At 40.4% G+C, this 14,258-nt stretch overlaps 2 protein-coding genes across 2 annotated transcripts; both read left to right on the plus strand.

Moving 5' to 3' along the window:
* The first annotated feature begins 4,361 nt into the window (after positions 1–4,361).
* Positions 4,362–5,339, plus strand: LOC130294910 (olfactory receptor 12D2-like). The gene has a single exon (XM_056545060.1). It carries the CDS (start codon positions 4,362–4,364, stop codon positions 5,337–5,339), a length of 978 nt encoding a protein of 325 aa, XP_056401035.1.
* Positions 5,340–6,272: 933 nt separating this feature from the next.
* Positions 6,273–7,007, plus strand: LOC130294911 (olfactory receptor 12D1-like). The gene has a single exon (XM_056545061.1). The coding sequence runs from the start codon at positions 6,273–6,275 to the stop codon at positions 7,005–7,007; it is 735 nt and encodes a 244-aa protein (XP_056401036.1).
* The last annotated feature ends 7,251 nt before the right edge of the window (positions 7,008–14,258 follow it).

Here is a 14,258-nt window from a genome sequence, read left to right on the forward strand (position 1 = left end):
ATATATATATATATATATATATATATATATATATATATATATATATATATATATATATATATCTTTTTTTTTTTTTTTTTTTAAACTGGTGCCAGAAAGTTAAACAGATTTGTAAATTTCTTCTATTAAAAATTTGTAATCCTTCCAGTACTTATCAGCTGCTGTATTCTCCAGAGGAAGTTGTGTAGTTTTTTCCAGTCTGACCACAGTGTTCTCTGCTGACACCTCTGTCCATGTCAGGAACTGTCCAGAGTAGGATAGGTTTGCTATGGGGATTTGCTCCTACTCTGGACAGTTCCTGACATGGACAGAGGTCAGACAGAATAGAAATTCAAAAAGAAAATAACTTCCTCTGGAGCATACAGCAGCAGATAAGTACTGGAAGGATTAAGATTTTTAAATAGAAGTCGTTTACAAATCTGCATAACTTTCTGGAGCCAGTTGATTTAAAAACATTTTTTTCCATTGGAGTACCCCTTTCAATGAATGAAATGTAGAATAGTCAAGAATGATAAATAACATTTTTACCTGTGGTCAACCACGGTTTGAGGTCCGGTCGTAAAAGCGCATACGGCGCAAAAATGAGCCGACCGGACCGAACATTTCACTCCGGCCGGCTCATTGAAATGAATGACATACGGGAGCGCATACGAAGGCATACGGGAGCGCGAGGTTTTAGCTCCCCCCTGCCGTATGCGCTCCCGTATGGGAGAAAACGTAGTGTGAACCCACCCTTACCTGGCACCACAATGCTGTCAAATACTTTTTTTTGGCATTTTCCTCCGATAATGTTTTGCATCATACAGCAGAAAGCTATGTTTCCACTTTTGCACATTATGTTCTATAATCCTGTCCTGTCTTGGCCAGTTATTGGCTGAGTGTCCAGAATAGACATTGAGGGGCCGTAAAGAGACAAGCGGGAGCTGTAGTGGGGGATAGGGGTTAAATAAGTATGTTTTTATTTTATTTTTATTTCTCTACAACCCCAGCATTATGAGAGGTTTTGAGGAACACTGGAATACACCATTCTTAATACTTTTAGAGCAGATCTATACAAATAAATGGTTTTCTGTGGTCACTTCATGTTGTAAATCTGTTCTTAGGTGTCATTGCCAAGTCAAGTCTCTGCCAGTCATATGTTTAAAGGGGTATTCCAGGCCAAACCTTTTTTTTTATATATCAACTGGCTCTGGAAAGTTAAACAGATTTGTAAATGACTTCTATTAAAAAATCTTAATCCTTCCAATAGTTATTAGCTTCTGAAGTTGAGTTGCTGTTTTCTGTCTAGCTGCTTTCTGATGACTCACGTCCCAGGAGCTGTGCAGCTCCTATGGGGATATTTTCCCATCATGCACAGCTCCCGGGACGTGACATCATCATTGAGCAATTAGACAGAAAACTTCAGAAGCTAATAACTATTGGAAGGTTTAAGATTTTTTAATAGAAGTAATTTACAAATCTGCTTAACTTTCCGGAGCCAGTTGAGATATATATATATATATATATATATATATATATATAAAAAAAGTTTTTGCCTGGAATACCCCTTTAATTGTCAGTTATGTATAGTGAATGTGCACATTTGGGTTATTTAAATTATAACATTTTTGATTTGTATTTATTATTATTACTATTATTCTTTTTTTTTTTTGCTTATGGTTTTCTTTTAGGCAAGTCCCCAGATACTAATTTCCTCATGTAAAGAATGATCATACAATCATTTATAATTTCTCACAGGAATATGCCAAGCGCTATATATTTAAGTCATCAACAATGTCTTTGGAAGAGGAAAGATCACTTCACCTACTGAATATCGGGGGCTGAAATATTACTTTGATAGATTATATGGATTCCACATTGGGGCTATTTAGCTTTTACTTTTCATATTGATCAATTTCATTTAATCTGTAATGTTATTTTCCGGTAAGATAGTACTAGCGTGTATTCATTTAGAAATTGAATCATTTTCTTTGTTACAATATTCAGCGTGTGGTGTTTTCCTTTGGAGAACTTTAGTATTCTCGGTAATCTAAAAGCATATTAGAGATTACATACATCACAACATAAAAAACCCTTATGTGCCACTGAAATGTCTCAAATTTATTGACACATTTACCCTACAAGGTTTTTAAAGGAAATCTGTCAGCAAGTTCACCCACACTAAACCCAATACACTGGGTTATAGTGTGGGTGAACAGGAGTCCATACAGGGGCCACTTACTTTTTTTTTGCTGGGTTGCCGCCAAGTTTTTGTCCTGTAAAGTCCCGTAATTCACCCCCTTTAGTTGCGCTCTGCAGGTGTGTCCCCCGCCTTCAGTCATACTTTGGGTTCCGGAGGAAGTTGTCTAAACCCACTCCCCTTATTTGCATATGCATTTTTCTTCAACTCCACATCCTAGAGACGTGGAGTCACACGCCCACAGAGCGCTTCGCTCTGTATGCAGAGCTCATGCGCTGAACATTTTACGCAGCTCTCATGTCCCGACGACGTGAGAGCTGTGCGTCCCCGGAGAGCGCTCTGCGGAGTGTAACTGCGCATGCGCAGTGCCCTTGCTACTCCTGACTTCTGGTTCGAGGGTCCGGCGCATGCGCAGTTACACTGCGCAGACCGCTCTCCGGGGATGCACAGCTCTCACTTCATCAGGACATGAGAGCTGCATAAAATCTTCAGTCCATGCACTCTGGATACAGAGCACAGCCCTCATGGGGTGTGTGACTCAATGTTACTAGGAGGCGTAGTTGAAGAAACATGCATATGTGAATAAGGCGGGTGGGCTTAGGCACCTTCCTCCAGGACCCAAAGTATGACTGCAGGAGGGGGACACGCCTGCAGAGCACAACTGAAGGGGGTGAATTACAGGATTTTACAGGACGAAAACTTGGCGGCAACCCAACAAAAAAATGTAAGTGACCCCCATATGGGCTCCTGTTCATCCACACTATAACCCAGTGTATTGGGTTTGGTGTGGGTGAATTTGTGGACAGTTTTCCTTTAAATGATTTGTTTGGTATCTACTTGTTGCACCAAGATGTTAGCAGAAGTCTTGTGAGCTGAACAAGGTGGTGCAGGTGCACAGATATTTACCCATTTCCTTGCTTCCAACACATTGACTACAAGAACTGACTACTTCCCTTTCACCTATTGTAGAGCTACCTTTTATATCTTTTTCTTTTTTCTAAGAACTGACTACTTGCTGCTTAATACATCCCACCCCTTGACACCTGTCATTTTAACAGAACGTCTATGTTATACACTTCGCTTTTCTGTTCTTTTAGTGTTATGGAACTATTGTTGTATGTAATCCATCTGGTGACTGGGGTCAGTTTCGGATTGTGTACATCAACTTTGTCTTTATTAACAGGACAGAAAAATGCTAAATTGGTGAGTGGCTTACTTCAATGATATGGCCATCTCCTGTATACCATTATGTATGACGATATTTCCTTTAATAGTGAGCTTGACGGCAGAGTGGAAACAATTTACTAATTCTTTTCTGGCATGATGACAGTAGATAGACCTTTTCCATAGGTTGTAACAGGTCATCTTGGAATACAAAATACAGTAAGAAACATTTTTTCAATGATAAACATACAGAACACTTGTGATTTTAAGTGATTGGGATTATAAGTGCTCTTTCATTCCTAGTATTGAGTGATCTCCTTCGGATTCCACATTGACCGGCATCTTCATTATAGTGTTCCAAAACCAGTCTGGCGATTGAGAAGTCATTATAGAGAAAATCTAGAGAACACAGGCCAGCGCTCTGGTATTCCTAGTCCTATCTGATCAAAATTAGCTAATGGAAATGTTTGATATTTTGTTCTTACAACTTCTTTTTTTAGAACACATGATTCTTCAACTAGGGCTAGTACAGTTGTACATATTATAGGCATTAGGAAGGTCCTATCTATCATCCACCATTAATAGGCATACTAGTCTTGGGCCAGTTTCAAAGGAGTGTAATACTGCTGTATTTCAGCATCCATTACATCAGCAAGTCCCAGCCGAACTGATGGTCTAATAACCCAAACTAAAAGTATTATAGGGTGTAATTAAAAAAGTCTAAAAGTCTAATCTGAATAGTCATTTTTGTTATTGTGAAACAAACAGCACATTTGCATATGCTGACCTGTACTACTTCATATAATGTTGCTTTAAAGATACACTCTTAGAAACATTGATAAAACTGTGTTATGCATCGAAAAGGGTCTGAGAGGATCGGTTCACGTGAACTCACACAATGCCCTTTAGCACCCTGTACTAGGCATAACAAATATCAGTTTTTCCAGTAGTGTGCCATAAGTATATTATTAATATTAATTCTTAATTATCAATACCCAGAGTTATCTTTTCTGAGACGATGGAGGATTTTAATGGAACATTACTCAATGAGTTCATCCTTACAGGATTCACCATTCAGCCATTGCTACAGAAATTCCTCTTTGCCTTTGTCTTCCTCTTCTATGTTCTTGATGTTTTTGGTAATCTCACCATAGTTTCCTTGGTGATCAGAGATCCTTCTCTACAGTCTCCAATGTATTTCCTGCTTGGTAACCTTTCCTTTTTGGACATGCTATTTTCTTCAGTGACAGTCCCAAAATTGATGGTTGGATTCCTCATGGAGAACGCCATTGCCTTTAAAAGTTGTATCACTCAAATGTATTTCTTTCACGGTCTGGGATGTACAGAAGGTGTCCTCCTGGCTGCTATGGGGTATGACCGATACGTTGCTATCTGTCACCCACTACGATATGTGAGCATAATGAGGAGGTCTACTTGTATTATACTGGTTTTGACGTCGTGGTTTACTGGTTGCAGTACTGCTCTAATTCATGCTATTATGGCATCTCAGCTTCCATTCTGTAACATCAATAGAATCAAACACTTTTTTTGTGATGTGAAGCCGGTAATAAAGCTGGCCTGTAAAGACATCCATGTGAATGAGGTCACCTTGGTCACAGTTACTGGCTTTTTAAGCACAAGCACCTTTTCGCTCACCATACTGTCCTACATTTATATCATCACTCACATCCTCAAGATAAAATCATCAAAAGGAAGATCCAAGGTGTTCTCAACATGTTCCTCACACTTGACCATTGTCATCTTGTTTTATGGGACAGCAATGTGCACTTACCTTGGCCCTGCTTCTGAAACTTCACTGGAAAAAGACAAGGTTGCTGCCATATTGTTTACAGTTATTACCCCAACATTGAATCCAATTATTTATACTTTAAGAAACAAAGAAGTCAGGAATTCTGTGAGAAAACTCACTCATAAGTTAAATGTCTGTAGATTTTGTCTAACAGCTTCATGTCCTTCAGAAAAAGTACATAGGTAAATCGTCAATGAGCTACAGTATATATATATATATATATATATATATATATATATATATATATAATCCCTATGCTGTCAAGTATTCAGAAACTTTGACCCCTGTAGGAATACAGTTACACTCTGCAATCGCTCCCAGTCTTGGAAGTGTGTGCTTCAAACCCAATTGGTCCCATTGTTATCAGCAGCCAGAACCCATGGCTAATGCCAGACATCACTGATGATGTCTAGCATTAACCAGCTTTGGCATCTGAAATGCTGAAAGTCAGTTGACTCCAGCGAAACCCCAGGGTTCCAATCACCTGAAAGAACGGGCAGAAGGTCCCTACCTACCTCTGTTCCATCTGATTGACGCTCGATCTCTGTAGGCAGCCTCAGCAGCCTGTAGCAATGGAGCGCCAATGGCACTGATCAGTGCACTGGTACAGCATGTTCAATGTATTCAATTGAAATCGAGTAGAATACAGACATAGCGCACATCTACAATCTTGCATAATGATCTGATTGCTTCTCAGCATAATATCAAAAACTAACAGGTTGTTAGTATACATTTTTGATCAAAAAGTACAAGCCCACTCGCCACGTCAAGGCCACCTATTCAGAGTGGGTCCCTAACGTCCCTAGCATAAAATGGCGCAGCACCAGGCGGCGACCACCACCGCCGCGACACAGGTGCCCACGGGGGGGAGAGCGACCCACTGGCAGAGCGGCCCCAATGCCTCTCAAACCAGTCTATAGGCCGCACCCGCCCGCAGACACAGCACCACGGCAGCAACGGACGCCGCCCCGCACCACACCAGTGTGAACAAGGTGTAATGGCTCACTTACCCTGCTCTCCCAGTCAGACTGGGAGGCTGCTAGGAGTGAAATGGCCCTATTGTGGTTAATTACCACCTATATAGACATGCTATTTTCTTCAGTGACAGTCCCAAAATTGATGGTTGGATTCCTCATGGAGAACGCCATTGCCTTTAAAAGTTGTATCACTCAAATGTATTTCTTTCACGGTCTGGGATGTACAGAAGGTGTCCTCCTGGCTGCTATGGGGTATGACCGATACGTTGCTATCTGTCACCCACTACGATATGTGAGCATAATGAGGAGGTCTACTTGTATTATACTGGTTTTGACGTCGTGGTTTACTGGTTGCAGTACTGCTCTAATTCATGCTATTATGGCATCTCAGCTTCCATTCTGTAACATCAATAGAATCAAACCCTTTTTTTGTGATGTGAAGCCGGTAATAAAGCTGGCCTGTAAAGACATCCATGTGAATGAGGTCACCTTGGTCACAGTTACTGGCTTTTTAAGCACAAGCACCTTTTCGCTCACCATACTGTCCTACATTTATATCATCACTCACATCCTCAAGATAAAATCATCAAAAGGAAGATCCAAGGTGTTCTCAACATGTTCCTCACACTTGACCATTGTCATCTTGTTTTATGGGACAGCAATGTGCACTTACCTTGGCCCTGCTTCTGAAACTTCACTGGAAAAAGACAAGGTTGCTGCCATATTGTTTACAGTTATTACCCCAACATTGAATCCAATTATTTATACTTTAAGAAACAAAGAAGTCAGGAATTCTGTGAGAAAACTCACTCATAAGTTAAATGTCTGTAGATTTTGTCTAACAGCTTCATATCCTTCAGAAAAAGTACATAGGTAAATCGTCAATGAGCTACAGTATATCCACTGTAACTGGATTTTTATATATATATATATATATATATATATATATATATATATATATATATAATCCCTATGCTGTCAAGTATTCAGAAACTTTGACCCCTGTAGGAATACAGTTACACTCTGCAATCGCTCCCAGTCTTGGAAGTGTGTGCTTCAAACCCAATTGGTCCCATTGTTATCAGCAGCCAGAACCCATGGCTAATGCCAGACATCACTGATGATGTCTAGCATTAACCAGCTTTGGCATCTGAAATGCTGAAAGTCAGTTGACTCCAGCGAAACCCCAGGGTTCCAATCACCTGAAAGAACGGGCAGAAGGTCCCTACCTACCTCGGTTCCATCTGATTGACGCTCGATCTCTGTAGGCAGCCTCAGCAGCCTGTAGCAATGGAGCGCCAATGGCACTGATCAGTGCACTGGTACAGCATGTTCAATGTATTCAATTGAAAGATTACATGCAATAGCCCCCAGGGGGACGAAGTCGTAGTGAATTAAAAATAAAACAAATGGCAATAAATGATAATTAACCCCTTCCTTAACCCCTTAAGGATGCAGGTTTTTTTCAGTTTTTGCATTTTCATTTTTTCCACCTTACCTTTTAAAAATCATAACCACCTAAAAATCCATATTATGGCTTATTTTTTGCGTCACCATTTCTACTTTGCAGTGACATTAGTTATTTTACCCAAATATAGGTACCATTTTTGTTTTGATGGAACTTTTTATTCATTTTTTAATGGTATAAAAAGTGACCAAAAATACGCATTTTTGGACTTTGGAATAGACCATGCGGTTTAATTAATGATATATTTTTATAGTTCGGACATTTATGCGATACCACATATGTTTATTTTTATTTACACTGTTTTATTTTTTAAATGGGAAAAGGGGGGTGATTCAAACTTTTAAAAGGGAAGGAGTTAAAGGGGTATTCCAGGCCAAAACTTTTTTTTATATATCAACTGGCTCCGGAAAGTTAAACAGATTTGTAAATTTCTTCTATTAAAAAATCTTAATCCTTCCAATAGTTATTAGCTTCTGAAGTTGAGTTGCTGATTTCTGTCTAACTGCTTTCTGATCACTCACGTCCCAGGAGCTGTGCAGCTCCTATGGGGACATTTTCCCATCATGCACAGCTCCCGGGACGTGACATAATCATTGAGCAGTTAGACAGAAAACTTCAGAAGCTAATAACTATTGGAAGGATTAAGATTTTTTAATAGAAGTAATTTACAAATCTGTTTAACTTTCCGGAGCCAGTTGATATATAAAAAAAAGTTTTGGCTGGAATACCCCTTTAAATGATCTTCATTAACACTTTTTTTTTGCAATGTTATAGCTCCCATAGGGGCCTATAACATTACATACACTGATCTTTTACACAGATCACTGGCGTGTATTAACTAGTGTTGAGCGGCATAGGCCATATTCGAATTCGCGAATATTCGCGAATATATGGACGAATATTCGTCATATATTCGCGAATATTCGCATATTCGTAATATTCGCGTTTTATTTAAATATACGTCCTTTGTCGTTAAGGAGTTAAGAAAAGTTTGAATCACCTCACTTTTCCAATTTTAAAAAATAAAATATTGTAAACAAAAATAAACAGGGTATTGCCGCATGCGGAAATGTCAGAACAATAAAAATTTAATGTTAAATGACCCCTTAAGGACTCAGGCATTTTTTGCACATCTGACCACTGTCACTTTAAGCATTAATAACTCTGGGATGCTTTTACTTTTCATTCTGATTCCAAGAAAAAAAAAATTGTTACATATTCTACTTTATGATAGTGGTAAATTTTTGTCGCTGCCTGCATCATTTCTTGGTGAAAAATTTCAAAATTTGATGAAAAAATTGGAAGCTCTCTGCTTATAAGGAAAATGGACATCCCAAAAAAATAATATCATGATTAGTGTTGAGCGGCATAGGCCATATACGAATTCGCGAATATTTGCGAATATATGTACGAATATTCGTCATATATTCGCGGATATTCGCATTTTAATTTCGCATATGCAAATATTCGCGTATGCGAAAAGTTAACATATGCGAAAATTTGCATATACAAAAACCTGTATAAGCAAAAATTCGCATATGTGAAAATTCGCATATACAAAATTTCGTATATGCGAAAATTTGCGCACCAGTCTCACACAGTAGTATTAGAGCCTTCTTTACACCACACAAGCTGGAAGCAGAGAGGGATGATCACTGTTATGTGTACTGTGGAAAAAAAAAACAAAAAAAAAAAAAAACGAATATTCTTAATTACGAATATATAGTGCTATATTCGCGAATATTCGCGAATTCGCGAATATGCGATATTCGCGAATAAAATTTGTATTGCGAATATTCGAGAGCAACACTAATCATGATTCACATATGCAATATGTCTACTTTATCTTTGCATCATGAAGTTGACATGTTATTACTTTTGGAAGACATCAGAGGGCTTCAAAGATCAGCAGCAATTTTCCAATTTTTCCCAAAATTTTCAAAATCAGAATTTTTCAGGGACTACTTCACTTTTGAAGTGGATTTGAAGGGCCTTTTATTAGAAATGCCCCATAAATGACCCCATTATAAAAACTCAAAGTATTCACAATGACATTCAGAAAGTGTGTTAACCCTTTAGGCATTTCAGAGGAATAGCAGCAAAGTGAAGGAGAAAATTCAAAATCTTTATTTTTTACACTCGCGTGTTCTTGTAGATCCAGTTTTTGAATTTTTACAAGGGGTAAAAGGAGGAATCCCCCTAAAATTTGTAACCCAATCTCTCTCGAGTAAGGAAATACCTCATATTTGAACTTAAAGTGATCTGTTGGTGCACTAGAGGGCTCAGAAGGGAAGGAGCGACAATAGGAATTTGGAGAGTGAGTTTTTCTGAAATGGCTTTTGGGGGCCATGTAACATTTAGGAAGCCCCTATGGTGCCAGAATGGAAAAAAAAAAAAACACATCGCAAACTATTTTGGAAACTACCCCATGTAACACTTTTGAAAAGCAAATTTTGCTGAAATGGTTTTTGGGGGGCATGTCGCATTTAGGAAGCCCCTATGGTGCCAGAACAGCAAAAAAAACAAAACACAAGGCATAACATTTTGGAAACTATACCCCTCAAGGAACGTAACAAGGGGTCCAGTGAGCCTTAACACCCCACAGGTGTATGATGACTTTTCGTTAAAGTTGGATGTGTAAATGAAAAACATTTTTTTTTTCACTAAAATGCAGATTTTTCCCAAATTTTACATTTTTACAAGGGGTAATAGGAGAAAATGCCCACCAAAATGTGTAATCCCATTTCTTATGAGTATGGAAATACCCCATGTGTGGGCATCAAGTGCTCTGCTGCTGCACTACAATGCTCAGAAGAGAAGGAGCACCATTGAGCTTTTTGAGAGAGAATATGTTTGGAATAGAAGTCGGGGGGCCATGTGCGTTTGCTACGCCCCCCATGGTGTCAGAACAGTGATTCCCCCCCCACATGTGACCCCATTTTGGAAACAACACCCCTCACAAAATTGAATAAGGGGTGCAGTGAGCATTTACACCTCACTGGCGTTTGACAGATCTTTTGAACAGTGGGCTGTGCAAATGAAAAATTAAATTTTTCATTTTCACGGACCACTGTTCAAAAAATCTGTCAGACACCAGTGAGGCGTAAATGCTCACTATACCTCTTATTACATTACGTGAGGGGTGTAGTCTCCAAAATGGGGTCACATGTGGGGGGGGGGCTCCATTGTTCTGTCACCATGGGGGCTTTGTAAACGCACATCGCCTTCAATTCCGGACAAATTTTCTCTCCAAAAGCCAATGGAGCTTCTTCTCTTCTGAGCATTGTAGTTCGCCCCCAGAGCACTTTACATCCACATATGGGGTATGTTCTTACTCAAAAGAAGTGGGGTTACACATTTTGGGGGGCTTTTTTGTTCCTATTTTGACCTTGTGAAAATGTAAAATTTAGGGTAGATCCATCATTTTAGTAAAAAAAAATTTTTTTTTTCATTTTCCTATCCAATTTTATTGAGAATTTGTGGGGTGTTAAGGCTCACTATACCCCTTTTTATGTTCCGTGAGGGGTGTAGTTTCCAAAATGGGGTCACACGTGGGTATTTCTATTTTTGCGTTTATGTCAGAACCGCTGTAAAATCAGCCACCTCTGTGCAAATCACCAATTTAGGCCTCAATTGTACATGGTGCGTTCTCACTCCTGGGCATTGTTGTGCGCCCACATGTGGGGTATTTCCGTACTCAGAGAAATTGCGTTACAAATTTGGGGCAGTCTTTTTTCCTTTTACCACTTGTGAAAATAAAAAGTATGGGGCAACACCAGCATGTTAGTGCAAACATTTTTTTTTTTTACACACTAACAGGCTGGTGTTGACCCCAACTTTTCCTTTTCATAAGGGGTAAAAGGAGAAAAATCCCCCCAAAATTTGTAACGCAATTGTGCCCAAGTACGGAAATACTCCATATGTGGCCCTAAACTGTTTAAACATGTGCATTTGAGGACTAAATCATGGATTGCATAAGGGTGGACATTGGGATATTCTATGCCAGTGATCCCCAAACAGGGTGCCTCCAGCTGTTGCTAAACTCCCAGCATACCTAGACAGTGGCTGTCCGGAAATGCTGGGTGTTTTTGTTTAGCAACAGCTGGAGGCTCCGTTTTGGAAACGCTGCAGTGCGATACGTTTTTCATTTTTATTGGGGGGGGTAGTGTTAGTGTAGTGTTGTACCCTTTATTATGTGTTCGTTTGGTGTAGTGTTTTTAGGGTACATTCGCACTGGCGGGGGTTTACGGTGAGTTTCCCGCTAGGAGTTTGCACTGCGGTGGAAAATTTGCCGCAGCTCAAACTTGAAGCAGGAAACGTACTGTAAACCCGCCCGTGTAAATGTACCCTGTACATTCACATGGGGGCAAACCTCCAGCTGTTGCAAAACTGCCACTCCCAGCATGCATTGACAGACCGTGCATGCTGGGAGTTGTAATTTTGCAACAGCTGGAGGCACACTGGTTGGAAAACTTTCAGTTTAGTTCTGTAACCTAACTCAGTATTTTCCAACCTGTGTGCCTCTAGCTGTTGTAAAACTACAACTCCCAGCATGTACTGAACTCCGAAGGGCATGCTGGGAGATGTAGTTATGCAACAGCTGGAAATATGCAACTATAACTCCCAGCATGGCGAGACAGCCGTTTGCTGTTCATGCATGCTAGGAGTTATAGTTTTGCAAGATTTAGAGGGCCACGGTTTAGAAACCACTGCACAGTGATCTCCAAACTGTGGCCCTCCAGATGTTGCAAACTGCTGTCTGAGCATGCTGGGAGTTGTAGCTTTGCAACATATGGAGGGCTACAGTCTAGAGACCACTGTATAGTGGTCTCCAAACTGTTGCCCTCCAGATGTTGCTAGGCAACAACTCACTGACAACTCAGTCTGCACCAGGAAGCCGCACCTGGCAGCCGCACGTCATCGCCGATCACCGTCGGTGAGTGACTGCCGGTCATAGGATAGATCCCTCGTTCTACCCAGACTACTGTGGGTGGGCAAAATGGGGAACCGAACTTTAACCACCCTGCACCTGATCTGCTATTGGTCGGTCACTTCTGACCGACCAATAGCAGAAATAGGAGGGGTGGCACCCCTGCCACCTCACTCCTATCCCTTCAGGGGTATCGTGGGTGTCTTGGACAGCCCCGATCCACCTTATTTTCCGGGTCACCGGAGACCCATATGACCCGGAATCACTGCAGATCACCTGTCTGAATTGACTGTCGATTTGCGACGATCGCCAACATGGGAGGGGGTCTCGGGACCCCCCCAGTGGGTTTGTATGGGATGCCTGCTGAACAATTTCAGCAGGCATCCCAGTCCGGTCCCCATCCGGTGAGCGAAGGGGACCGGAATTCCCACCGGCGTTCAGGTATGCCCTGGGTCCTTAAGTACCAGGGAGCCAGGGCATTCCCTTATGCCCTAGGTCCTTAACCCCTTAAGGACTCAGCCCATTTTGGCCTTAAGGACTCAGACAATTTAATTTTTACTTTTTCATTTTTTCCTCCTCGCCTTCTAAAAATCATAACTCTTTTATATTTTCATCCACAGACTAGTATGAGGGCTTGTTTTTTGCGCGACCAGTTGTCCTTTGTAATGACATCACTCATTATATCATAAAATGTATGGCGCAACCAAAAAACACTATTTTTGTGGGGAAATTAAAACGAAAAACGCAATTTTGCTAATTTTGTAAGGTTTCGTTTTCACGCCGTACAATTTATGGTACAAATGACATGTGTTCTTTATTCTGAGGGTCAATACGATTAAAATGATACCCATTATTACATACTTTTATTTTATTGTTGCGCTTAAAAAAAATCACAAACTTTTTAACCAAATTAGTACGTTTATAATCCCTTTAATTGATGACCTCTAACTTTTTTATTTTTCCGTATAAGCGGCGGTATGGGGGCTCATTTTTTGCGCCATGATCTGTACTTTTTTTTGATACCACATTTGCATATAAAAAATTTTTAATACATTTTTTATAATTTTGTTTTTTAAGAAAATGTATTTAAAAAGTAGGAATTTTTGACTTTTTTTTTTTTCCTGTTCACGCCGTTCACCGTACGGGATCATTAACATTTTATTTTAATAGTTCGGACATTTACGCATGCGGAGATACCAAATATGTCTCAAAAAATTTTTTTTACACTTTTTGGGGTAAAATAGGAAAAAACTGACGTTTTACTTTTTTATTGGGGGAGGGGATTTTTCACTTTTTTTTTACTTTTACTTTTACATTTTTTTTTATTTTTTTTTACCCTTGAATAGTCCCCATAGGGGACTATTCATAGCAATACAATGATTGCTAATACTGATCTGTTCTATGTACAGGACATAGAACAGATCAGTGTTTTCGGTCATCTCCTGCTCTGGTCTGCTCGATCACAGACCAGAGCAGGAGACGCCGGGAGCCGGACGGAGGAAGGAGAGGGGACCTCCGTGCGGCGCTATGAATGATCGGATCCCCGCAGCAGCACTGCGGGCGATCCGATCATTCATTCAAATCACGCACTGCCGCAGATGCCGGGATCTGTATTGATCCCGGCACCTGAGGGGTTAATGGCGGACGCCCGTGAGATCGCGGGCGTCGGCCATTGCCGGCGGGTCCCTGGCTGCGATCAGCAGCCGGGATCAGCCGCGCATGATACGGGC

The sequence above is a fragment of the Hyla sarda genome, chromosome 11 (assembly GCF_029499605.1).
Source record: "Hyla sarda isolate aHylSar1 chromosome 11, aHylSar1.hap1, whole genome shotgun sequence".
NCBI classification, from domain to species: domain Eukaryota; kingdom Metazoa; phylum Chordata; class Amphibia; order Anura; family Hylidae; genus Hyla; species Hyla sarda.